We start from the raw sequence: 27,864 nt of genomic DNA, 5'->3' as shown, positions 1-27,864 counted from the left end.
CTCTGTTGCCGCGCGCATCCCTCACCCTTCTGTGTATTCACTTTTCTGTCTGTGGTCTCATACCAGAGGCTTCAGGTCAAATCATGGAATTAGAATGGTTGATCCCCAAACAGCCAGAGCTTTATGTTTTTAACCTCCTGCCCATGTGTACGCTGTTTGTTTAGTTAAACACATGATGTTGTCTGAAGGTCTGCTAACCTGTGCTGTGGAGAATCAGTGCTCGAATCACTAAAATGCATAAACACAAGCGTCATCCTGTTGAGACTCACAAAGAGTCCCCGTTCACCTACTGTATGTCATTGAAATTATTAACTGCTATATAAAACACCATAAAATCAGAATATTTGTGATTACGCTCCATTAGAGAATAACATGAAGACTGAGGTCTGTCAGACATGTCTGACACAAACAGCCTGTAATGGGTGACAGATGTTGAACCGAGCTCACATCTAATGTGTTTTCATTTAATGCGTCTAAATGGTTTCTTTCAATTTCTCCATGCATGTCACTAAGCACATTGACTATTAAATCATGGAAAACAAATTCTGTATAAACTAGCCAGTGAGAGAGAAGAATGCAGGGGCCACCAGGGTTAATCCGGCTCAGAATTATTATACAGTTATTGTACTTTCCTCCTCAATTCAATGCTATAATAAGTAACAAGTAAAAGCAATGCCATGCCTTTGAGTAATGATCTAAAAATGATTAATGTGTTGCTTATTTTAGGCCTTCTGATAAAGGCAACAGGTCACAGTGCTCACACTTCAAAAATAATGGTAACTCTTTCCATCTTCTGCAGGGTCCCTTTCTTTTTGCAGGAAGATAGAGAAGCCTATAATTTATCACTTCAAAGCCACACTTAATAACAAAAAGATGCCACAGGTAAAAGTTGTGGGAAGAAACCAATTTAAGCCCCCGAAAACCAACAAAACACGCTAATAGTCTGAATTCTGACAGAATTTAAGCTCCAAAGATTTATTGTCTTGAAACGAAAACAGTCACAATCGATCACTAAGCCAGGCATTAATTATCGAATTCGATTTGTAACTTAATAAACACATTTGTGTGTCAGAAAAGGGCTCTTGTGTGTTCGCGTTCAACGATTAGCCGCCCCGCTTCAGCGTGCATCTCCTGACTCCGCCCATTTATGCAAATATAGTGACGTTGGCGGAAGTGGGCGCTGCGTCTCTTTCTTCCGACAAATATTTCTTTAAAGGCGTATTTAAAGCTCTGGGTCCAGTTCCAGGAGCAGCGGACAACCTATGCAACAAAAGCCGCAGACTCTCCGACCGCTCAGCGGACACAGACGCGGTGCTGGCTGCCGACAAGTCCCGGCAAGGTGAGCTCGGTGTCCGGTTATCACAGGGGACGGATTAAACATTTTCTTGTCGCTGTTTGTCGGCTCAGGCAGGCGGAATAACATCATCTCAGGTTGCTGCTGCAGAGAGGAGGAGGAGGAGGAGGAGGAGGAGGTGGAGGTGGTGGGGGAGGAAGGGAACATTTACAGTAGTTTCTCTGGGCTGCATCAAAAACAAATCTAGAGGAGAGGCTGGAGGCAAAGATGGGTCCGCTTGCATAATTGGGTTGCTATAATTATAATGTTTTATAATTAGTATTCCTGGGCGCTGTTCTGATGTCAGGCAGACAGCTTATAACAGTCGCTCATGGCTTCAGGTTTCAGACTGAGGACTATATTATGAGCAGACTTAAATTAGAATAATCATTACAATAATCAAACCTAATCTTCTGGCTCCACTGCATTTTGACACTAAAGAAAACATAGCTGACTTGAACTTTTTTTGTGTTTGTGATGCACCTGAAACTCAATTTCAGAGTGTTTTTAGACAGGATTTCCTCCACACTCATGCCACATCCGAATCAATAAGTAAATAAACACAAAGGACCAGCTCTGTTATGTTTGCTGTTGTTTTTAAAATGCATTTCTCTGCTTTTCACGATACGTTGAAAACATTTGTGTTGAATGCAGGACTGGAAAATCCAATTTCTTTCTAAAATTCCAGATCACGTCATTGACCAAGCATTTTATTAGCAGGATATAACATCTGCAACAGTCTGTTGCGGTTATATTCCAGCCATCGTCAGTAAATAGCTATGCCATGTTTTTTATGAGCCCGTTGTCATTATACAGCTATTTCATGCTGTCGATGTGTCAGGTATGCTTGCTTATTCACACATCTGGTCGTTTTACGCCCACCCCTGCAGGGCTGTCTGATAGATTATGTTGTTGTTGTTGTTGGTGCGCGCTCTGATTTAATCCCAGTGTAACAGTGAACCAGCAGACATGCATGTGTGAGTGCGCATTCTTTATTTTTTTTTTATGTACCCAGGTACGACTGCAGGAAGTTGCCTGGACCAGACAACGTCCCAGTGACCTTTATGAAGCTTTTAGGGCCTTTTGGTAAGACAACCAACGACCGTGCTTGCGTTTGATCTTGATGGGGAGCTTAAAGACATAAGTGACATGTGTTGTGTCCAGTATCCAGAACCAGAGGAAGCGGAACAGAATGCAAAGATCTGATTTCGAAATCCGCCCAATTGTCTCTAGTAAATATCTGCATCAGCTTCTTGCTTTCCGACACCGATGCTGTTCTTCAGCTGGACTGAAAGCGATCCACTTCCTCTTGATGAAATGTTTGCTGACTGTCAGCTGGCCCTGAGTCAGCATTCGGCTTATTACCGCATAGTCCAGCACACTAAATGTAGGCCGACAACTCTGGTCACGCCAGATAGTCATCGAACGCACCCGGACCCTCGTTACAACCCACACTTGCACAGATGTTGGCCACATGCATCTTTAAAGGTAGTAAATCGTCCAAACTTTTTTCCAGTAGAAACGGATTGCATTTCCGTAAATGCCCGAGGGCACGCAGAATATTTGATTGCGACATTCCGAATTCATTTCCACTAACCGGCCACAGTTATTTTAGTGCTTCTTCCACACCACCTTTGTGTAAAACAAAAAATATCATGCTCGAAAGAGATTTTAGACCCATTCCAGCCACCTCAGAGGCATAACCCCAGTCAAAGCTGTAGCAATCGCACAGAAATGCAAAATAGCTGGATTCATCTCCGGCAGCTGTAAGTGTTTAGTCCGAATCGGTCGTTGAATTGATGTGCGAAAAGGTTGTTTTCCTTCGGTGACCCGTCGGTAACAGATGACGATGATGTGTTTAGAAATAGATGCCAGTAAAACTGAAAATCTTCCAGGTGACTCCAGAATTCAGTGGTTTTGTCCCAGCGGTGCCGTTCACCCACCATCAACTCCAACCCCCCCCCACTCATCCAATTTCCAAGAAGTGTTTATGCGTTTGTTGCAAAAATCCTGGTATTTGTGCAGTGGTTAGGAGATTTCTATTGCAATTTAAGAGCCAGAAAGGCTTCAGATTACACAAGATGTATTCTTGTTTGATGCTGTCTTAAGATCTTGGAGGATTTCAAAAGCGATTTATTGAAGCAGTGTTGCGGATTAAATTTGAGCAGCCTTTTCTCACTTGTTCGCCAGGTAAGTGCTAACATGACTGGGCGATTCCCCCCACCCCCCCTTCCATTCTGGGATTCTGGGAATCCACAAAAAGCGACACATTCAAGGTCGACTGCGTCATCTTCTCTGTGAGTTAGGATGGCAACAAGTTGGGATGTTCAAGCATTTGGTAATTTGATAAAACTGCTTTTTCAGTTTCTGCCTCCGCTGCTGAAAACAATTGTCAGCTGAGCGTCTGGATGAGTCAAAGGGAGTTCCTCTTGGTTCATGCTTTTTGGGCCAAGCCCGTTTCTGCTCTCCTTTTCTCTGAACTCCCGCATGCCTGTTGTTGTCTTAGGTGTAAGTCGACAGGTTTTCACTCTAATAAAGTGTTTTGTTCTATTTTTCTATGACGTCACACCCTTTTACACCAAAAGTCTTGTTGTGACACTTCGGATGTCTGGCCAGGCTGGGCCAGCATTCCCTCGGGAACATCGCTGCTGGATGAAAACTGCCCTCCTTTGCTTTTCACCGTCTCCCATTTAAATGGATCGGCGTGATGGTGAATTTGATTTCACTGCGGGACTGCAGGTTGGACATAGTGGAGGCTAGTTTGTCATGAGTTGTCAGGGAATCGCAAGAATAAGAATAAAGAGCAAATACTCTGACTCACTGGAAGCAATTTGGTGAAACGGGGAGTGCGTTTTGCTGGGTTATTAAGAAATAATCAGATGTTTTTACTACTTTTAAAGGCAGGAAATTACTGAACAAAGGGCTTTACCGAAATAATAATAAAATAAAAGCCTTTACATGCATGTGCAGGTGCAGGGGTTTTCTCACCCTGTCATTGTTGTAGCAGCAAGTGTGAAGATGATAGATTCAGCTGGCTTATCAGCATCAAACATGCGCGCGCGCATTTGAGTGCTGCAGTGGAATATTCCATCAGACAGGGCGTGGGCAGGGCTTAAATGTTTTTTTAAGATGTGTGGTCTACGCAGACAGTTTCACAGCAAGTGTTTGAGTGTTTCCTGGTGCTGTTGCAGTTCTTACCTCACCTTTCTGATTCCATCTTTTTTAACTTACTTATGCTCAGGTCATTAAATGAGACTTTCATGACAGCCACGGATAAATATCCTTTTGCGCCACCCTTAAAAGGGCTGTAAAGAGGAGAATGAAGATGGTCCCCATTCCCTTTTAGGAGGGTTCATTAATGTGGGGGTGTTGGGTGGCAGGTAATGTACTCAGAAGAGGTGGTGAGTTTCAGTGGTGGTGTTGAGGCTATAGGGCTGACGCACAGCCAGTAACGTGATTCTGGGTTAGAAGTAGGCCAAGGCTGCTTGTCAGCAGCTTGTCAAAACCTTCTGACCTGCAGGAGACGTGGGCTTTTACCGTTGGGCGTCTTGTCTGTTAATACGGTGACACCGTGTCAACAACACAGGTTTCTTTTAAGAAACGATTTCGGCATCGCATTTCAAGTTAACTGTCGGCATGGGAACAGTTGGGGGCTTAACTTTCATGCGGATGCGTTTTAATTGTCTACAGTGGTGTGTGAGCGCTTTCCAAAAGAACAAAAGGTTCTAGTTTGACAGAACCTTTCTGGGTTTAACACCAGCTTTAAAAATGATCAGGTTAAACCGTTTTTTTAATTGTATATACAGTGTAGGTAGGAAACTAGCTGTTAACTGACTACAGGTGCTCAGTGCGCTAACTAGCTAACCTATTAGCCTGCTGTGCTAAAAATAAACAGCTTGACTAGGCTTTTGCTGGTCGCAAAGCTAACTGACACAACAAATCCTCCCCTGGTGTGTAATGCTCGCTAATGATCCAGTGGGGAGTTTTGCACGACAGATATTGACCCATTTTGAATGTCATTGCGAGCTGTAATGAGAATGAAAAACTGTCAGACGTTAAAGGTTGTATCCTTGTCTGTACTGTGAGGGTGAAGGATGTATCTGATGTGAGTTGACTGGGGGGGGAAAAAACACATAACGATTGCCAACACAGAATCTTGGGAAGATAAATGGAATATTATTAAAGGATATGTGCTTCTACTTCAAGAATAATTGGAAGGTTCCACATTTCAGGGAGAGAAAAATCTGTCCACATTCATCAGCCACAATCGTTACATATCTTCCCAGTCACTCGATTAAAGATTAATTTTGAGCTCTGTTTTACCCTGGGGGATAAAACCAGGAGTGTTTAAGTCCTCACAAATGCTGTGTAAACGTATGTGTGCAGCAGCTATATTACGTCATATTTCTACCAGACATTGTAGTTCTTTAGGCTCTATGACTGCAGGATTTGTCATTGACGCTAGCGCACGTTGACACACACATGTGCCCCCCCCACCCTTGTACTCTCTGCACTGCAGCAGCACTGCAGAATCACACACTGAATGTGTGTGTGTGATTCTGCAGTCTCTTTGGTGTTTACCTCTGTCCACCCCTCCTGCTTATCTCCCACTCACCATCTGCTTCTCAATGCTAGGAATATGCTTATTTTTTCATGGGAATGTCACAAGCGGCATGGGAATGTTGCAGTGTGTGTGTGAGTGCGTGCGAACATCTGTCCAGCACACACGCGCACCGTGTTAAACTTTGAAACCAAATCTCTTAAGTGGCGACAGCAGTCTGATTTTAACGCGCATCACGTGTACAATATTACGAAGGGGAATAATTGTGTTTTGAATGTTTTTCCCAGTTAGTCACAGCATCTTGTGCTGGAAATAATCGAGACAGGCGAAGCATTCGTCACACAGCAGACGTGACACGCAGCACTTTGTTCGCTGTTGCTGTTGGGCTGTTTGTGCCATTTAGTAACGCGAACCTGAGCTTTTGTTATGAAGATTTAAATCCACCTCGAGGCCATGAAAAAAACAAAAGCTCAGCCTTTCGCTTCGGCCCGTGTTGAAGGAGTGCAGCTCAGCATCACTCTCACGGAAAAGGAAATGATTTGTTCCTGTTTTCAGTCGCCGTCCATCCCTTTTTATCCCTCCCTCTCATGCACACGCAGACGTCAGGCGTGAACATCCATAGGAGTCGACCATAAGGCGTGAACTTGATCCTGCGGGCTTGGATCTATATCCATCCTGGGTCAGCGCCGTCCTGTGTTGTGTTCAGCGTTCGCATGCTTTGCCAGTATGTGACCCTAAAACTCATATACCGATGCAAGGTGACAGAATTGTGATGGTGTTTGAGGGTCGGAGGACGCTCAGACCTTTCAATAATGGGTTTACGGAAAATCAGACTTTCCCAGGGTTCCTGCAAAATTGCTGGCTGTATCCACACAGTTGACCAACATTAGTTCTTTTTACAACAAGGAAAATGGCAAATATGTGATTATAATTAAATTAATTCAAATCACATGTTGGCTGAATAGGCAGCAGCTCAAAGTCCACTGCTTGTTTGTGTGTGTGTGTGTGTGTGTGTGTCTGTGTGTGTGTTCTTGTACTAGCAACATATTGAGAATAAAAATACTCATTCTACTAACAAAGTGAGGACATTTTGGCTGATCTTCACAACTTTAAAGGACTGTTTGAGGTTTAAGCTGTAGCTTTAAAGTTGACGTGACAATTGTCTTGATGTTAGGTTTATGGGAAGGAGCAGGCTAATGTATGAAGTATATGAAAGTCCTCACAAAGATAGAAGTACAAGGGATGCATATTTTACCGCTCTCTGAAGTTCTAAATGGTTAATCATTTCTTTATTCACTCCTTTAATCATAAGGAGCCTGGCCTGGTCCTGCTCAAGGTTTCTTCCAGTTAAACGGAGGTTTTTCCTTGCCCCTGTTACTTTTTGGGGGTCAGGCCCTGGGTTTCTGTCACACACAGAGATTTTTGATTAAGTCTATATAATTAAGTCCCCTTTTGTCTCTGCTGCTATGCTGTTTTATTATTGTTGCTCTGCTCTGTGAGCCCTTGATTGCCAATTTACTTTTGAGTTTTTTAAAAATTGAAATAATTTAACCACTAACACTGTACTAATGGGGCTTTAACATGTAGTTCTAAGTCCTGGCCACATTTCTTCATTTTACTTCACTTTATTTTTTGGATTTCACACTGCCCCCTACTGGGCTGAAATACAAATTAATGTTTTCCTTTTTAAGTCGTCTTCATTTGCAGTGTAAAAAAAAAAAGATTTGGAACATTGTTTTGACATGTTATTTGTAATAGAGGCCTGGAGAAGAGAAAACCAAAGTAGGAGAATGGAGGTGGAATGAAGAAGACTGGGCCTGCCCTGATTCAATAGCCTGGTCTCAGGTAATCTGGCCGGTCTAAGAATAAACACTCTCTAAAATAGACAAACCTGTTAAGAACCCGTCTTCACGGAATCCAGAAAGCTTATTGTGTTTGGAAAAGAAGCAGTCTGTCCTTTTGTTCCCTTGTTGTTTACCTCTGCTTCACTAAAAAGATTGAGTGAAATCTCACCTTTTGTTCTGGGCGTGCCCACGTGCCTCTGCGTGATCAGACAGTTCGATGGGTCTGAAGCTGCAGCTCAGATAGAGCTGGCAACTGACAGAATGATTTATGAGTTCAAGCTCTTGTTCATGCTCAACAACAAGAACTGCATATTTTCATTACACTGCACTAATTTTTAGTAAAATAATGTGGGTACTGTTGCATCTTGGGTAACTATGCCATGCAGAGCTTGAAATCTTACATTTCCCCTTGATGATAATAGCCCCTTTTTTCCCCCCAGGATTTTCCAAACTGCTGTATTTTCAGTCAAAATACTTGGGAAGGAAAGAAAATTCCTTCCAACCCTAAACTTTTCCCGAAAAAGTGCATAGTTTCCTGGAATTCTTGAGGCGTGGAGCTGCGCGCTGGACATTGCTGTTTGGTGGAACACAGTGGCAGAATGGTTCCACATTGATACATTCCCGTCCTTGTTAATCTACTCCTATCAATAAAGCTTCCTGGAAATGTTCCTGGGAAAGGGACCTAATTTACCATCATGATAGTTAACCCCGAAGAGGTGCTGCATAGGACACACTTACACAGGCACACACACATCCCTGTACTACTATATTTCTGAGGACTTTCATAGGACCTAATGCATTCCCCAGCCCATAAGCTTAACCATCCCAAATAACCCCCAACCCAAAACCTGACCTAAACCCGATTCTAAGCTCAACTTAAAACCATGTCCTAAACCTCACACACACACCAGGGGGCAGTTCATAGTTAAATCCTGCTAATAAGTGCATGTTTTTGTACCGTGTGAGAATAAAAATGCTCCGTCATTTCCAACTTGATCAGGACCTACAGCGAAATGGTCGGATCTGAACATTTACCGTCGTCATATTTGTAATGCTGCCCTGTTTAATTTGAGGTAGTAGCCGAGGTGTTGCTCCGGAGGACTGCGTGCACGTCTGCAGAGGGGCTGTTACGTAAGGTGCTGCAGTGTGTGAGGTCAGGTGATGAGTGTGTATAAAATATTCATGACCCTCTTAAGCGTGTGCTGAAAATGGAGAGGTGAGGTGAAATAGAGGCTGGAGATATTTTGGACTACGCCTCCTTGTACTCCTTTATGTTCCTCCGTTCATCCTTTCCTCCTCCCACCTGTTCCTCTAATCTTGTTTCCTTCCCTTCCTAGGTGCCTCACGTCCCATTCCATCTCTCTTTATAGTTATTTTCCTTTCTAAATCTCCCACCTAGGCGCCTGATGCGGGTCTTAGCACCGATACGTATATTCTTCACGTGGCTTGTATTAGTGCGCGTGCTGTCTCCATGGGTTATAATCCAGCAGCACGCTGCGCTCCAAAATAAACACACACTTTATTAACAGTTGGAAATGGCACTGAACATTCCTGCTGGCTGATTTTCTCTCTTTCTCTCTCTGAGGGCATGATTCCTGCTTCTCTTTAACCTCCAGAGTGCAGGACATACATCTCATTTCTTCACATAAGCTCTCGCCTTCTGTGGGGCACATGCCCAATCACGTGCCTGTTCAACTGGACCCATTCCTCTGAGAGGACGTGTGTGTGTGTGTGTGTGTGTGTGTGTGTGTGTGTGTGTGTGTGTGTGTGTGTGTGTGTGTGTGTGTGTGTGTGACAGATATGATGTCAGCAGGTTGGTAGTCCCACATACGTTTTCCCCAAAACGGTCTGCTTCTGCGGATAATTTGGGTCCATTCCTCCAGGTTACAGTATCTTTGATTGTCCATGCTCACACCTGAGGGGGCAAAGCCTCACATCTCCATGCTACACAGCAGCTATATTCTACGCTAGACGAGGTGTATTATTATTACAGCATCATTATTAAATTAATTTTGAGTCAACAGTTTTCTGGCAGCTGGACACAAAAGATTTCACTCAGTCTCTTCGGCACAACAATCATACCGTTGGCTTCAATTGTGCTAAGCTAATTTCTATTTCACAGAGTTGTGCTGGGGAGGCACGGTGATGCACTGGTTAGCAATGTCCCTGTCCACAGTCTGAGTCCCCTGTCGGGGTCCTATGTGTCTTCATAGGACTGCCTGTATGAGACTGTTGAAGCTGGATGGATGGATGGATGGGTGGGTGGGTGGGTGGGTGGATGGATGGATGGAGCAGTGTGTCACTGATTTTACTGAAAACATAAACCCCCTCTTCTCGCTCCATTTAAAAGGGGCTTCCCCTTGAGAGGCACAAAAAGCCACTGTGACTACCCAAAGACAAAGCAGCTCATGACTGCAAAAGCTTTTTGCACTGGCCTTGGCTGAACCGTTCTCCATTCTTTCAAGCACACAAGTCTTTTATTCCAGTCAGCACACATCAAGTCGAGAGGTTAAATAAGTTGACATGCATGGATCAAAAACTGCCGGAGATATCGCTTTCTATAGAAGCCCAATTGTGCGTTGGACTTTCCCGTAGTTATGCACACAGGCTCCTCTGAATAGCAGATTTTGACTTTTTTCTTTGAGTCAGTTGAATGATCACCTTCAATATGTGACATAATAAATGCCATGGTTGTGACTTGAGTTTAGTAAAGTCAGATCAACATCTAATTGTCTTGTTTTCTCTCTTTTTCTCCCCCTCCCTCATCTCCCCCCATCCGGACCTTGTGGACGCCTGCCGGGCTTCTCCATTTGCCTGTTATCACCCTGCTGGCGTTGCTCTATAGATTGATCAGCCAATCGATGGGGATTATCAGAGGAGCTCCACCCAACTGCACTGCCTGCCCTTCTCCCCCCTCCCCCCCATCTGGCCTCTATTTTACCCCCACCCATTCTGACATCCAGCCCACCATCCTACCCTCTATACCCAAAATGACTCTGGAACTCACCGAATGGTCTTCTATATGGATTTTTACTGCCTATAATAGACAGTAAGAAAAACGAGGGCACGACCTCAATGACAAAAAAGCCATAAACACACACTCACACACACACACACTCACACGCACACACTCACACACATACACATACACTCACACACAGACAAAGACAACTCTCACATTCACAAAAAGAAGCAAATGCACATATTTTCTCTTGGAATGTCCTGTGAAAACTTCTTCCGTGTTTTTTGTGGATTCTTCTACACGCCTTTTTAAGAAAGCCAATTTTTTTTTTTTTTTTTGCTGGATAAAAACAGGAAAAACAGAAGAAAATAACCTGCTCATGCTGCAGTGCTAAATTTGTCTAGAGGACAAATGATGGTTATCGTTTTTCTGCATATGTAGTGGTTTAGATGGCTTTATTTTTTTAGTCAAGCCACTTTTTGATTCTCATCCGTTAGTTTTCTCTCATCTGTAACATTCGATAAAGCCAGCAGAGTCCTGAAGATTGTACTCGAATTTAAGGAATTCGCTACTATTTCTAGTATTGTGATTGAGAAGAAATCGGAAGCAGGGAAGCGTCCTCATAGTTACAGCTCAATTGGATTCACCGCTTTGTTTAAAGAGGTGCACCTTTTCTCGCCACGTGCATGCACATTGCCATGCCTCCTCAGAACACAGAGGCCGATACTATGCAGGTTGGATCTGTGGTGGCTGGAGTCGGCGGGAAAACTTCCATGGCATCAGGCTCCGACGAGGAGAAAGGTGGATCGGGAGGAGAGACGGATGGATTAGGAAAAAGAGAAGGCCGAGGAGCGGAGGAGTCGGCAAGCGAGGGCTCGATCGATCGCATCCCCTTGAAGAGATGGGTCATGCATGGGGCTGTGATGTTCGGTCGGGAGTTCTGCTACGCCATGGAAACAGCCCTGGTCACACCGGTATTGTTGCAGATTGGTGAGTCAGACAAATATTTCACTTCTCTACTCTCAAAAATCAATTTCTCTATTGTGTTAAACTGAGGGGAAACTCTGACCTCTGGAAACTCATTCACTATTTCTTTTGGTTACAATCTATTTATAAAATCCATTTATTGGACAAAAAACCCCCAAAGACAAATGGAATACATCCCAGAGCAGATCCCTGTGGAACTCCTCAGATTAGTTTAGATAAAGTTTTACTTCTATAAAGTATTATCAGCACAACTCTCACAATCCTGGAATTTAAAAGGAACTGGTTAGGTAATGGAAACAAGTTCACCTTGTTCTTATTGACTTTACCAAACCTTTCCAGGATCAACCATCTTAAGGGCACTCAGGATAGATATTCCTCACGTAGCCATCACAGAGGCGTGAAGAGCAGGAAAGAACATGTGTGAGGGACAGAGAGAAGGCGAGCTAAACGTCAGAAATAGCCATCACCTTGTTTATAATTCAAAGTCACTTTTCGTGCAATCCACACCAGCAGCCACCCTTTGCTTCCGTTGCTCTCTTAATCCCGTCCTTCCCCCTCTCGGTGGTGTAGTGGGATCTTCTGTCTTACATAACCGGGACTACATGAGGGGCAGGTTGGTCTGCAGCCGCGCTCACTCCTGATTGGCTCTCTTGGGATAAACCACCACACGCTTTCAAACGCTCGCTTCCAACTTTCTCACCAGCCGTCTAATGTTAGAAAGGGTTCTTGTTCACAGTAAATGTAGTTTTTATGTCTAGTAACAGTCAAACTGTTTGGACTTTCTCCTCATAATTTTACTGTGCCAGGCTTGTCTTGTGGTGCCATCACACCGGGGTGTTGCTGCGTGTTTTGTTTTATTTTTAGCTTTGTCTTTGCTGTCCTGTCTATTTATGAACATTAGGAGGTGTCTGAGCTCCTTATTGAATATTTTGGAAACACTTGAAGGTGCATCTGCTTCTGGTGACTCCACCAGAAACAAAAACTTACCAAAACACTGAACACGGTTGACAGAGCATGGTCTGAAAAAGAGAAAATATCCAGCATGCAGCAGTTGTTTGGGTGAAAATGACTTGTTCATGTGTGGGGTCAGAGGAGAATGGGCAGACTGGTTCATAGAACACTTCAAACCTCAAAGGAGATGGGCTACAGCAGCTGGAGACCACACCTGGCTGTCACCAAAACACAGGAAACTGAGGCTACTTCCCAGCAGCCTCACCAAAATTGGACCAAAGAAGATGTTGTCTCATCTGATGCGTCTCCATTTCAGCTGCAGCATTCAGCTGGCCAGGTCAGAATTTGTCGTAAACAACATGAAGGCTTGGCTCCATCCTGCCTTGTAGCATTGTTTTAGGCTAGTGGTGGTGGCGGCATAATGATGTGGGGGATAATTTTGTCCCTTTTTCATGTCTGTCCCTTTAGGACCATAGTGGACCATCTTTTGATGGCTAATTCCAGCAGCACGGTGCAGCATGTCACAAAGGTTCTATAGAAACGTGCCCCCAGGAGTAAAGTGAGGTCATCTTTTACCATCACAACAAATATCTCTTCTTAAAAACAGACGCATACAACACGCGGCAGGTTCGACTGACTGTAAAGGCTGGAATTGGCTTGGAATCCAACTATTTAGCTCTGTGAAAGGGAAACGTGCATGCGTGTGTGTCCATCCGTCACAGCACACACCGTTTGGTCACGGAGGCCATATTTACCCAATGCAAAGTCAGGATAAAGTCCTTCATTACAAAACCTTGTAGGGAGAAAACCCAGAGCTTGTTTCTGTCCTGTTCTTTGAGCCCCCAGCAGAAGTCACTCACCCTGCACCCCCCCCTTAAAAACACACACACATACACACACACACACACACACACCCCACCACCCAGGGGTGAGGGATATTTATATATAATCCCTTTTCACCTATGTCATCATCACTCTTTCTAAACCTAAATCACCAGGTTCTCGCAGGTTTTTGCCCCTGAGTATTTGATCACACTGTATTTTCATGTCTGCCTTCCAGCTTCAGCTCGTGTGAATTTTTTCGCTTCTTGTTTTGTTCCGCCCCTCACGGAACATACAAGGAGGAATGTGTGATGGTGACATTTTTGGGGGGGGTTCACACGAATGAAGAAAATTACAAGAGTTAAACAAAGAGCAGGAGAAGTTCTCACGAGGGCAGATGTGGGTGTGGTGTCTTTCAGAATAACGTGACAGAACTCATTTTTAACGTGTGTTTGCTTAACAATCCCATCTAGCCTGTCCTTATTTATTCTTAAATAAGGAATTAACTTAGATGATCTGCACCTGTATTTCCATTGGTCCGGTCCCTAGGAGTGGAACAGCCTGCCTTCTTTGGAGACCATCCTGGCTTTGCTTAGAGATTTCTCTCACTGTCAACCTGTTCATTCAGGTTCTGCTGTTTCAGTTCACCATATCAGTGTTTAGACCCTTAACGGGACCTCTCTGGCTACACCAGTGAAAGGATCAGCCTGATCAAGATGGCTCATTTAAATTACTATTGTTTCAAATCACAAAATTGAATTGTGTTTTTAGAAAAACTAGAAGATTGTGTTTAGGCCCAGGAGCTCAGGCTTATTTTCAAGAAAAATCTAGCTAGCTCCTTGGGCTCTCATCTTAAATCCAATCCTTTTCTTCTGGTAAATGTTGGGATGACCTATCTGTAGTAAATACGCTTGTCGCTGTACACCTTATTACATGTATTCAAGAACTTCTGAGGGAAACCTCGAAATTGTCCATATCCAAATCCAGCTGTGCACGCTGTGGCCCAGCGGTGCATGTGGTGTGACTCTGTAGTATTCTGCTCTGATCGCCAGTCAAATCCAGCATCGTTGATTTGTAATCTGACTGCATGGACCCGATCAATGTGCTACATCAGCGTTTTAGCTCCGTGCGTAACTGAGCACCGATACATTTCTGCACATCATGCACTGTGTGCCGTGCACCCTAATCCACTGAATGATCCTATCATGTTGGCTAGCAGATGACCTTACAGAGAGAGAGGAGGGAACACAGTGACTAATCGCAGTAATCTCAGCCACAGCACAATCTAGGTAAAGGACAGAGATGGAGGAAATGTTGCATACGATAGGTTCAAGACACAAATTTTAACTAAAAACATCAAATGGACACAAAGATGTAAAAAAAACAGGGTTATTGGAAGGTTATTGGAAGTCCATGTGAGTATAGTTCCCTCAGGAAAGGACAAAAGAACCATTATTTGTGTTAACAAAAGAAAAATATGATCATTTGTGCTATTAATAGAGGGTATGTGAGGAATGCAGGAGTGTGCCTGCATGCATGCACATGTGTATTTGTTTGTCAGCACATTGTTCCCTCCTCCCCCCCTCTGTGGAGGTATAAAGCCACCGCTGAGCTCCCAGGTGATGACAAAGCACAAAGCATGGGAAAACACATATTTTGAAAGATGCAACTAATCGGAAATTTAAAGCATGCGTGTGGCAGATTGTGTGTAGTAAATGGGCTGTCTGACCATGTCAGCTGCAGTTTTAGGGTAGATGCAGGTGAGGCACACGATGAGATTTTCAACACGCTGAAAGAAACAAGGAGGAAACTCTGAAAATGATGCCTGCGCGGACTCCTAATGCTGCAGGAAGCAGCGATAAAGTTCCGCCTCAGAGTAAATTTACGTCCGCTCTCTGCCCGCGACAGTCGGAAGAGGTCGAAGGAAGTGTGTCAACTTTTGATAATCAAAATACTGCGGCGGAGAAAAAATGCTTGTCACCGGCGTTGTTGGCTCCAGGCCGATCGCGCTGCTCCCGACGATGATGAGCCAAAGCAACACACAAACCAAAGCAATTGTTGACCGATGAGGTTCAGTGAACACAACTTGCACCATACTGAACACCTGAACGCACCATACGCTGACGCAGTGCGCTGGATTTACCTTACTGACATTTACAGCCACCGGCTTGGTGCTAAACCTGCCGTCAGTGTCAGTGATGCGGGCTGGAGTGTCCTGCATCTAATAGGTCAGACAAACTCAGACAAACCCCCACCCCCACCCACGTCGGTCGCCCGTGGTTGTAAAGGAAAGAAATCAACATAACCGAATATTCATACTAGCTCACAGCTTGCTTGTACGTCTCTGTATTGCTCTCTCCCTCCTTTCCGCATCTTTACCGCAGTGATGTTATGTAACGGCCGAGTGGAAGCAGCCGGGCGTGTGTGTGTTGACTTCACACACTATCAGTGCCACCTTTTATTCATAGATGGGACCAGTTGGCGCCAATGTAAGCAGCCTCTCGCGCACGGATTCGGCGGATAACAGCTGGCCTGTTTCGTGAGCAATGTGCTGAATCGATGGCTCTAAAACCGGTTTTCGCTCCAGCACGGTCGGCCGCGCATTAGCCCTTATCTGTGTGTACAGAATGCCTGTAAGGGATGACGTTGACCTTCTGTACACACACAAGCTTTTAAAACTGATTTTCAGCAGCACATAAGACATGCCCCTGCAGACTGGAGGTCAGAGGTCAAGGTCAAGTGGTCGTAAAACACATTTTATGTCAAAATGATACACAAACGTCCATACAGGACCTAGGAGCACAACAGCATGGTTCAGCTGATGACACCAGCCCGTCAGAGTCAATGCAGAAATGTACAGAGGAAATGCAGTTCTTCACCCCCCGCCAACACTCGGCACTTAGCTAATGACTGCGGCTGTGCAGCACGTGGACTCTGTGTCTGCGCTTGTCCTCGCCCACTCCTGCCTCAAGAGCCATGAATCAGTCTCTGAGCATTGGTCTACTCTGCCCTCCCCGGGAACACTGTGGGCGGCCGACAGTCTGCTACCTTTTTTTATTTATAAAATTATCTGTTTTTATAGCTGCGTCATTTTCATACATCTAAAGTCACTATTGGACGGATAGTTTTAACACGAGGATCAGTTTGACCGTGCGTAACCTTTTGACCCAGCTCACTGTAGTTTTATGCTGCTTGTATGAGAATTTCCCCTCTTTTTTTAAAGCTACTAAAAGAACTCGTGCCTGTAGCTGTTAGTTTTGCAAGTCCCCATCCATAGATGGTTATCAATAATATAAAGTAACAATGTTAATATTTCAGAAATCCATCTGCGGCTTTTTTCCGCCTTTTCTCCTCTCCGAATGCAGCACCTGACTCATTTTCACTTGTTTTGTTTATTCAAAACACCTGCTTCCTCTTTTCCTTTCCTCTGTCTCTCTCCCTCCTTCCTTCCTGCCTGCCCACTTTCTCCCATCGCGACCCCCCCCCCCCCCCACTCTCACTTTCACACCATTTCTCGGGCTGTTTTTCGGGGGCACTTGTCATTTTTCTTGTCGTTTTCTCACGCTAGCGCAGGATATGAAGGAATTGTTCAGTGTGTTGTGGAGACGGAATGGGGGGGGGCAGAGAGGTGAGAGAAAGAGTCTGATGTTTGTCATAAAAACAACTGACTGTTTGATTTCGGTTCAGAGTTTATAGCTGAAGGGGAGAAGATATTCGGGTTATTGTGTGGGTGGGAGGGGAAAAACGAGACAGAAGCAAGCGACAACATTGTTAAGTCTAGGAGAGCTGAAGTGTAAAAGCCAGAGGCAGCGGCACAGGAAGTTCTCAAAGTACTGATACAAACAAGAAATAACCCCAACACATTTAAGCTTATGTGATTCTGTCGGTGGTGCCTCGATAAAGACAAAAATGGCTAAATATTAGCCTACAATTCTCACCTTTAAGCACAAAGCTGCTAAAATAATCGATCACGGTCTCCGAGATGGATTTTGAAGTGGTTTCTTTTTGTCATTAAATTTCCATGTTGCTATCTTCCGCAGAGGAAAGTGTAGGATGTTACGTGCACTTGTGTGTATTATATGCACACTTTGCATTTTATTATTCACATTGAGGCTGTTGAAAGACTTTGACTACACAAATCTCAATCACCAACATTAGAAAGGACTCATATGTGGTTCCTCCTCATCAAGTTATCAAGATTTAATCTCCAATCAAAGGTAACCGCTGCGCTGATGTTAATGGCGGTCGCCTCATGGCTTCGCATCGGCAACACAACCGGCTCGACATGACTGTGGGCTGAATTCGACGCAGATCCCCGAGGGACTGAGTTCCCATCCCTGAGAAGGGAAATCAGGTGTTTCATCATAGGAAAAAAAAAGTCATGAATCCAGACTTTCCGGATGTGGCTCTGTTCTCTTCCGACTCCGCCACAGCTCTGGTGTTCCGGCACTTTCAAAAGATATATGTAAAAATGAACCAAATCCACAATAAATAATGCGTAATAATAATGGAAGTATGTTATTGTAGAGTCACCAAAATGGGAGTATCCTCCACCTCCTCTGGACGGGAACAAATAACATCCTCCTCTCGTGTAAATGTTCACGATCGTAAATTAATCTTCTGTGCACTGAAGCGGGTGTATTTTGGCTGAGGAGGGAGCAGCCAGGCAGCAACGCCGTTCCACCACACAAAGGTGTTAAGTGCATTATCAGGGTCAGAGTATCATGAACTGGACGTGTTTTTGCTTGCAGCAAAACACAGACAGCATAAGAAGTATTTTTATCCGAGCGTCATTGCGCTTCACCCATAGAGTGATTGTTGTTCCTCAGAATTCCATGAAAACAAGGAGAGGTCTGTGTGCAGCTTAGGTATGAGGAGTATTCATGTAAACAGAGCTGGAAGTTTCAAAGAGGAAACAGAGGGTGACGATTATTTCTAAAAGTACAGTAACGGTGAATTAATGATTATAGATGTGTTTTCTGCTGCTGCCACGAAAGACAATAAGGCAAAAACGCCCCTGCAGGGTGATTGTACATTTTTAGTTTTGCGTTTCTTTGTACAGGTACACACACACACACACACACACACACACACACTCTCACAATGGCTGCACAGCAGTTGATGAATAGCCACTCTGTCTTCCAACAGTCACATATTGAGCCTGAGCCTGTGTGTGTGTGTGTGTGTGTGTGTGTGCGTGCGTATGTGTGTGTGTGTGTGTGTGTGTGTGTGTGTGTCTGCGTGCGCATGCTTTGGTGATGAAGCAGATTGTACATTTTTCTTTCCCACCATCAGTCACCGGCCTGAAGACAGCTGTCACCTTGATGAGACTTTTGTGTTGGTCTTTCCATCTTTTTTTCCATCTCTCCCTTCCGGTTCTCCATAGTTCCCCTGCTTCCTCCCTGCTTTGTCCTCTTCTCCATTTTTATTTCTCCCTCCCTCCTTTCTGAATTTCTTTGATCTTGATCAGTTCTCACACTCTTTCTTTCTGTTTTTCCCACTCTCTTGCTCTCCACTTATTTCTTTTTCTCTGTCTGACATACTTCCTGGGTTTCTGTTCTCTCGGTATTGTTTTGCGGGCATGTACATGCACATGCATATAGGTGCATGTGTTTTATTTTAGTAGGTGAGTCTGTGTTTTTATGTGTGGGAACAGAGTCATGTTATTATTTACAGGCTTGTGTGTGTGTGTGTGTGTGTGTGCGTGTGTGTGTGTGTGTGTGTGTGTGTGTGTGTGTGTGTGTGTGTGTGTTGGAGGGGACTGTTTACTAGAAACTGTTTTCCTGTTTTGATGTTGACAAATTTGCAGACAGATTTCTGTCTCCTGCTCTGTCGCCTCCTTTATGGCTGCGTCACTGTTTAAACATGCATTGTTGTCTGCAGACAACTAATTTTCGCAGGTATATTTATGTACAATTTGTCTGAGTGTGTGTGTGTGTGTGTGTGTATGTATGTGTGTGTGTGTGTGTGTGTGTGTGGAAATCCCGCTACAGGAAGCTCAGTGTGACTGACACGGCCATATTAGGAGTCAGGAAGTCAAGGTGATGGAGTCTGCACTGGGACACCATTCCCAAGACCTGGTTGTCGGGGCAACAGGGGTCAATTGTTGTTTATGGCCTATTCCAGAGAAGTTGCGTGCGGGACAATGGGGACAAAGCAGAGCCTGACCGTTTCTCTTATTTTTGTAGATTTTCAATCAGTCTTTATTTATATAGCATCTGTTACAATTAAAATTGTTTCTAGGTGCTTTCCAGAATCCCAGGGCCTGACCCCAGACAAGCAACAGTGGCAAGGAAAAACTCCCCTTTAACAGGAAGAAACCTTGAGCAGGACCAGGCTCATGTAGGGGGACCCTCCTGCTGATGGTCAGCCGGGTAGAGAGAGAGTAGAGGGGGGAGGAGGACAGGTAGAGGAGAGAATAGGTAGAGTTTCGGGAAATACATTAATTATATTAATTAGAATAAACTGCCAGTAGAGTTGAGTGGGTCAGTGGGGTCGGAAGTCAATAGATCAGTATACAACTATGAAGGTGGCGATACCTGTAGATGAATACAGAAAAAAACAAAAGTCGCCCAGAAGCTATTTCACGGCTACAGGTGCATCAACAAAGATGACACCTACCAATTTAAATATTAGCCCAGACAATTGGCTAATGTGCTTATGTGCTGATTCATGTTTTAAAAGATGGGACGGGTGGATCCTGTTCTCAGAAAGGAGCTCTGCCTAGGAATGAATCATCAAGAGTGATTTAAGCTGGATAACTTTGAAAACAAATTTAGTTGTCTTAAAAAACTCCATTTACAAAAGAGACTGGTCACTGTATACAAAAAAATAATCAACCTTGAGCTGAAGCTCCAGAAATGTGATGATATGTAAAAATAAATGTAATTTTCGGTATTGGGTTGTAATGGAATGAAAGTTTGGTGTTTGCTCATTGTGTAAGGAGCAAATGGGAGATCTACCCATGTAGATCAGGGGAGCGTGTTGATTGATGTCCTACAGGATGTACAGTGGCAGTAGGCTGGTGCTCATGCTCCAGCTGCATTGGCAAACTCCAAAACGTTGGTATTGATCGCCTTATTAGGACTAAAAGTGCATTTTAAACGATTAAGCCCCCAAACTGAATTAACTGCCATCTTATGGTCTCTGCTCTTTTTCCTGTTTTCCATCTCTTTTTCGTTCTCTCTGATGCATGAGAGTAATAAAGGATCTGATTGTAGTCGTCTCACCCACTATCATCTACAGTCTGGTTCTGTAACTAAATCCACATTTTTCCTAAATCTCCCTTTCTCTCAATCAGAAATTCAAATTTAAAATAGATTCTTTCCATGGGAACCTCATAAAAAGCTGAATGACCTTGTGTTTGTGTGCGTGTGTGTGTGTGTGTGTGTGTGTGTGTGTGTGTGTGTGTGTGTGTGTGTGTGTGCGTGTCTGTTGTTAATCTATCCCAGATCATTTCAATGACAGGTGTGTACATATGATTTAGAAGGTGTTGCAGATGGTTTTCAGAAGGATGAACCATCATCTATTGTGCTATTTTGGGGCTTATTTAATGCAGGAACCTGTCGTGCAACTCCTCACCTGGTCTCCCTCAGTGGAAAGTCGATGTCATAAAAACATCCCAATAAAATAATCAAGCCACATAAAGATACCATTTAATTGTCATTAATTTCATTGAACAACGTTGGGTTGTAATGTCTGACAAACATTTATTTTCAGTTTTTTGAGTTTAAGAATCTGATTACCGTAAATATGAATTGTTCATTAAAATTGAGTAATGACCTCCATGAGCCAAGTTGATTCTGCTCACAGGAGACTATTTGTGTTGATGACGTTTTTAAAATATTATTGACAGAATGTTCATATTATAACAACATAAAACTGTTAAAATTCTAAACAAACAACACACTAAATCGATTTTGAGTGCGGCGTGCGCCCCCTGGCGGCACACAGAAAAAACGCCAGGGTTCCCATTTAATGCATTTTCCTGCTCTCATCCTAATCTGTCTCTGCGTGCAGGTCTTCCGGAGCAGTATCACAGCCTGACCTGGTTCCTCAGTCCAGTCCTCGGTCTCATATTCACCCCTCTGATTGGTTCAGCCAGCGATCGCTGCACTCTGCCATGGGGCAGGAGGAGACCCTTCATCCTGGCCCTCTGTGTGGGAACGCTGATGGGAGTGGCTTTGTTTCTGAATGGCTCGCTGATAGGCAAGTCTTATTTAATATTCTATGAGGACTCAAACCTAAACTGGTTTTACCCAGCACTATTTTACCCTAAACTGGTAACCCTAAACTATTTTCTCAAGAACTAAAGGTGTCATCAGAATGAATCTCTGTCCTTGAGCGTTGTCCTTCTCATGTTACAACTCTTATTACATCATTCAGCTGTCAGTCCAAGGGCATATGTATCTAATCCCATCAAACTAATTGATCACTGGTCCATCACGCCTCCCAGGTATTGATCTCTTGGGTAGCTAGTGACATATATGTAGTGATATTTTGCATTGACCCCTTCTTCCTATATGCATACATATACAGTAGATGACAGTCATGTAAGGCGGGTTGTCAGATTGCTCTACCTTCCACTCAAATGTCTTGATGGTGAGTGTGATTTAATTTATCAGCAGCCCTCAATTCAGAACTGACAAGCTTCTATTCTCAGTTGAAAGCCTTTTTCCATTCGCTGGCTCTTCGGTGAAACTGCTTTCATGCTATAGTATCCACATTCTGAATTTAGGTCCAGCCTGGGGGGCGTTTCCACTCAGCATTTTATTACCTGGAGCTGCACGCTAACATGCTATTGGATGCTGGTTGTTCATTAAGGCAAGTCGGATAATTATGATTCTATGGTAGGATTATTATCCGCCATTTATGAGGACACAAATCTGTTATTTTCCACGTCCATCTTGGTGTTGTCTTGAAATCCCAAAACAAGGTGCACCCCTCTGCTGGGTTCAGATCAGGCTTCTGTGTGTTTTTAAAATAGCACTTTGAAATACATTACCAATGAGTTATAAATAAAAAGATCAGTTTTCAATCAGCAGGTTTGGTATCGTTCCTTATTGTTGCGTATTCATTCTTTTCTAGGCAGGCCAGCACTTTGTGAAGGATTGTGTGTGTGTGTGTGTGTGTGTGTGTGTGTGTGTGTTTTAACATGGGAACACAGGAGCAGCCAGTTCACAGGGAAATGCTTCCTGTTTGCCTCCCTCTTTCCACCAATCACAGTTCACTTCCTGTCTGTCCGTCGGAGTAGCGCGTAGCATTGACCCATTGTCACACTCGCACATTCACACACTTTGCTCTTTCTTCCACAACTGTTTGCCTCCCCGATGTTATTTGTTGTACTTTTGTGGGTCATGCTGTGTCACGCTGTATGCCATGTCGTTTCTCACACACACAATGGTTACCAGAGCTTGGCGCCGCTGTGTTGTCATCAATCTCTGGCCCTGCTGGGCGGCAGAGATCTTATGTGACACGCATCATGTGAAGCATTATGGGTGAGGCGCAGTGACCCATATGTGTTACATACTGTACATACCAGCTACTGATCACATGCAGATCATATACAGCTGTTTATTGTTGACATGCAGGATGATCTCATCTCTCATCTCATCTCGTCTTCTCGACCGCTTTATCCCTTTTGGCGTCACAGGGAGGGTGCACATGTGAGCGAAGGCAGGGGGCAGCCCTGGAGGAGTCGCCAGTTAATCGCCTGTGAGCATCTGTGGGTTGAGTACCTTGCTCAAAGGTACATCAGCAGTGCTCTGAAGGTGTTTTGGCACTGGGGCTCGAACCGAGGACCCTCCCCAGTCCACTACAGACTGAGCTCCCACCACCCATGAGGGATTATATTTGACCAATCCCCAAACGCCACTAGAGGCATTTTCTGAATGTGCAGAAAAAATGAGCGTTGGGGATGATCGGAACACAAAATCTCGTGTCTGAAACTCATTCTTTCATTCCCCTGACTCTCAGGTCTGTCCATGGGCGACCAGCCGGGGAAACAACCAATAGGAATCATCCTTAGTGTGCTGGGTGTGGTGGTGTTGGACTTCTGCGCGGACGCATCAGAGGGACCCATAAGAGCGTACCTGCTAGACGTGGCAGACACCGAAGAACAGGACATGGCGCTGAACATTCACGCCGCCTCAGCAGGTATAGATCCGCCTTCCCAACCAGTTTAGGTTCTGCAGGATTTAACGTGCGGCAGGAACCTACGGTGTTTTTCTTTTTCATACACAGGTCTTGGAGGCGCCGTCGGTTATGCTCTCGGAGGTCTGGACTGGACACACACCTTCCTCGGAACAGCGTTCCAGTCTCAGGAGCAAATCCTGTTCTTCTTTGCCGCGGTCCTCTTCTCTATCTCCGTGATTCTGCACCTGCTCAGCATCGAAGAGGAGCAGTATTTACCCCAGAATGACAGGACAGAACAGGTGCGGCACCACTGTCAATTTAAAGGGACCATTTTTTGCTTAGTTTGTTCTGTTTTACCAATACGGACCGATCATGTTACTCTTCATCCAGGACAGCCCAGGTCGCACCAACCTACCACCACCCACCAATGGGCGAACTGGGCTTCTTGCACCAAAGCTGGAACTGATCGGAGAGGATGACACGATGGAGACGTATGAAATCTATGATCCCTATGGAGATGACCATTCAGAGCATGGAGATATGGACATGGACTACCTGGAGGTGGATCTTGTGAGAAGTACGTCTAGTAATATTACGGTGTTATTCTCTCTGCTTCTGCTCTGCCTCTAAAGAGTCTCCCTTCATGTTTTTCCTCAGGTAAAAGCGATAGCGTTCTCGCCATGGCAGACGCCACCCTAGATCACCTGGAACACGATGCCTTGTTCCTGTGCCACCTGGAGCCTTCCATCTTCGCCGAGCGCCTCTCCCCCTATCACGGTTCTCCTCCCGTCGCCTCCTCCTTCGACCTAAACCACACCGGTCCTCCGGCACACGCCGGCCGCATCAGGCGCAGCAGCAGCACGGGAAGCAGTGACCTCCTGCAGATGAAGAACCACCAGGGCAACGCGCCCGTCTCCAGAGTTTCCCGCCTGTCGGCTTTCTTAAAAGAAATGGAGAGCGACGACGGCCAAGAGGCTCTGCTGAACAACCAGGTCAACGAACAGCGGCGGCTGAACGGGGAACTGACCATCGAAAACAGACTCGGGGATAATCGGCTGAGTTCTAAGGGACAGGCGCATCGGGCCGGAATGGTCAAAGGTCAGTGTGCTCGATTTAGCCTTTACAGTTTAACCCAGGGATGGGCAAACATTTTGATTCGTGGGCCACAATGGGTTCTAACATTTGACAAAGGGGCCGGACCAGGAGCAGATGGATGGATGGAGTGCTTTGGTAACCTCACCTCATTGGAGAAAAAATACACATCTTGGGATATGGAGAAAACATGTGCTTTAATTTCAAATGAAAATGAAGAGAAGCATTACAACAAAATATCTGACTTTGGAATGAGTCTTAAAACACTTAAAATCAAATGAATAAAATGTGCCTTTTTAAAAAAAATTAATAACCATTTCTATTTTAAAGCACTGAAAGTTCTGTTATCCTTCAGGATATTACCATCACTCTCCTCCTGACTGTCTTTTTTCTAGTGGGAAAACACCAGAATTGCAGTGAAAATATAACATTAACAAGGTTTATTCATTTAATTTTTCAAGTTTGGCGGGCCGGATTAAAACGTTTAACGGGCTGCGTGTGGCCCCCGGGCCGTAGCTTGCCCATGCCTGGTTTAACCTCACGTTTGGTTTCCTGACCTGTTCTGCTCTATTCCAGCTGCCAGTACAGGAGCCCCCATCCGGCACTCACGCCACCGCCACACTTTCTACCGCCAGCCTTCCTGCACTTTCTCCTACTACGGGCGAGTTGGAAGCCACCGTTACCGCTACCGCCGCGCTAACGCCGCCTTGCTCATCAAGCCGTCGCGCAGCATGAATGACCTTTACGACGTGGAGGCCAGACACAGGCGGAGCAGCAGACGGAGGAACAGACACCGCAGCGGAAACACCAACTCCTCCAGCGGGGACACGGAGAGCGAAGAGGGAGAGGTGAGGGTCCAGAGCTGTTTGCTCCCATGATGCATCGGTCTCGTTTGTTAGGATGCCAGCTCATTCCCTCTCTGTTAGGTGGAGACCACTGTACAGCTGCTGTGGCTCTCCATGCTGAAGATGCCCTCAGAGCTGCTGCGTCTGTGCGTCTGTCACCTGCTCACTTGGTTCTCCATCATCGCCGAGGCCGTCTTCTTCACGGATTTCATGGGCCAGGTCATCTACCACGGAGATCCTATCGTACGGAAATCCAAGCCCTTTATTGTTCTGACACCCTCCTGTCATTTCTTCAGCTCTATCTCTGATTCTCTTTATCTTCCTCAGGCTCCTTCCAATTCTACCCTGTTGGAAAATTATCACAGAGGAGTTCAGATGGGATGCTGGGGGCTGGTTATATACGCCATGACTGCTGCTACATGCTCGGGTAGGGCACAAAACCACGGGGTGGCACTCAATCACAACAATTTGAGGCATTTAATTGTCCAATTTTTATTTTTCAGCCATACTTCAGAAGTACTTGGACAACTTTGACCTGAGCATCAAGGTCATCTACATCATGGGAACGCTTGGATTTTCAATCGGTACGAGCCGCAGCATTGTTGTGCCACCCCCAACGAGTCAGAAAAGTAGATTGGTAACAATTTGCCTTGATTCCCCTTCAAAGGAACTGCTGTCATGGCGATGTTCCCTAACGTCTATGTTGCCATGGTGATGATAAGCACCATGGGCATCATCTCCATGAGTATCTCCTACTGTCCTTATGCTCTGCTGGGACAGTATCACGAAATGAAAGAGGTACAGACACATTATTGCTTTCATCCTAGTTTGAGTTTTTTGTGCTTGTAACACAAGCAAGTGGATTCCTAAAGTTGAGGCAGCACAAAGACAGGACCTGTTATTTTTAATTCCTCCTCCAGTACATCCAGCACAGTCCTGGGAACTCCCGCAGAGGCTTTGGCATCGACTGTGCGATCCTCTCCTGTCAAGTGAGTCTCTGTGATGGTTAATTGAATTATTGCAGCATCGTATGCATGCTGAAATCTATCACGGCAGCTCTCTTGCTATATCATAATGTCCAAATTTGCAGGTGTACATCAGTCAGATCCTGGTAGCTTCTGCTCTCGGTACAGTGGTCAAAGCTGTTGGAAGTGTCCGTGTGATTCCCATGGTGGCCTCCGGGGGCGCCCTCCTTGGCTTTTTCACTGCCTGCTTCCTGGTTATTTACCCTACTCCAAACAGCCAGTGAGAAAGGCGTCTACTCTCTACACACTAGTTACATTTGTTTGCTCCTTTCCTAGAAGTGATTTGAGAATATTTTTTCTGAATAATGTGTGTTGACAGAGAGGGAGACTCCGCCAAAACTTCTGAAAAACGGGCCTTGACGCTGGGAAATCCCATCGGCAACGAAGCGGCTGTGACGATAGAAAAACCCAGCTTCCTGAAACTCACCAGGGAGGGCAAAGCCACGTCGACAACAACTTCCTGTCACACAGAGAGCGAGTCAGCGCTGTAAATGGATGGATGAGTTGACAGAATGCTGCAGAGGATTTCAAATCTCAAAATCTTGAAACTATTGTTGACATGTGCTGCCATCCTTATTAAGCTTGTCTACGGACACAAAAGAGGGACATTGGACTGGTCGGCGCATCTTTGATGTCTCATCAACCGTGACAAAGAAACAATGCAAGTTCTGCCCTGGAGGACTTCCTGCTGGCACTAAAATTCCTTCCAATCAACCCTTATAGACTTTTGATGGGCCGTTCAGAAGTGAATAATTCCACTGCATGTGAGGTCAAGGAGAGGTTGTCTCTGTAACTCAGGGCCTCTAGGGGGTGCTAATGAGCAGCTGCCTGGACGGGATACTTCAGGGGACTCACACACACAAATCACGTACAAGGACGCCTCTTCCTCAACCCAACACCTGAATAATGAAAGCTGTTGACGAACACGAGTCAATTAAGCTGCAATCATTCAAAATGCTGAAAATTGTTCTTCCTCGCAGTGGAAATAGCCTCCATGGAGACGTGATGGATGATTTTGTGTGTGTGTGTGCGTGTGTGTGTGTGTGTGTCTCCAGAGATGCGGTGTAGGACCTTTGCACCACACTGTGACAGTAGCTTTAAGACTCTCGAGATTCATTTCTTCAACCTGAAATCAGATTTCTTGGGAACGTGACTCACCACGAGGTCCTAAATCGGTTTTAATTGTTCTATTTTTTTGCCGTTATTTTGATTTTGATAGCCCTCCTTCTCGTGCGGGCCTGCTTTGGTCTCGGGTCGGACAGTATTCAGGGCATTGAAATGCAATCACTATTATCCTGATTGATGGAG

The 27,864-nt window shown here is 44.9% G+C and overlaps 1 protein-coding gene across 4 annotated transcripts; it reads left to right on the top strand.

Moving 5' to 3' along the window:
- Positions 1–1,186: 1,186 nt before the first annotated feature.
- LOC101075465 (solute carrier family 45 member 4-like) lies at positions 1,187–27,864 on the top strand. Of its 4 annotated transcripts, XM_029844930.1 has the most exons (17): positions 1,187–1,339; positions 2,349–2,419; positions 7,653–7,739; positions 10,584–11,690; positions 21,480–21,668; positions 23,436–23,615; positions 23,703–23,893; positions 23,985–24,171; positions 24,252–24,692; positions 25,263–25,534; positions 25,613–25,774; positions 25,859–25,958; positions 26,035–26,115; positions 26,199–26,329; positions 26,452–26,520; positions 26,622–26,776; positions 26,876–27,864. In XM_029844930.1, the coding sequence occupies exons 4-17, from the start codon at positions 11,387–11,389 to the stop codon at positions 27,045–27,047; spliced, it is 2,634 nt and encodes an 877-aa protein (XP_029700790.1). In that variant the 5' UTR covers positions 1,187–1,339; positions 2,349–2,419; positions 7,653–7,739; positions 10,584–11,386; the 3' UTR covers positions 27,048–27,864. The 4 variants fall into 4 exon arrangements, with proteins under 4 accessions (XP_029700790.1, XP_011607266.2, XP_011607268.2 ...); XM_011608964.2 differs by lacking the exon at positions 7,653–7,739; XM_011608966.2 differs by lacking the exons at positions 2,349–2,419; positions 7,653–7,739 and having other exon boundaries at positions 1,195–1,339.

Source organism: Takifugu rubripes, chromosome 12 (assembly GCF_901000725.2).
Source record: "Takifugu rubripes chromosome 12, fTakRub1.2, whole genome shotgun sequence".
Lineage (NCBI taxonomy): Eukaryota > Metazoa > Chordata > Actinopteri > Tetraodontiformes > Tetraodontidae > Takifugu > Takifugu rubripes.
The sequence above is the reverse complement of the archived record's forward strand: the minus strand, read 5'-3'. Positions and strand labels throughout refer to the sequence as shown.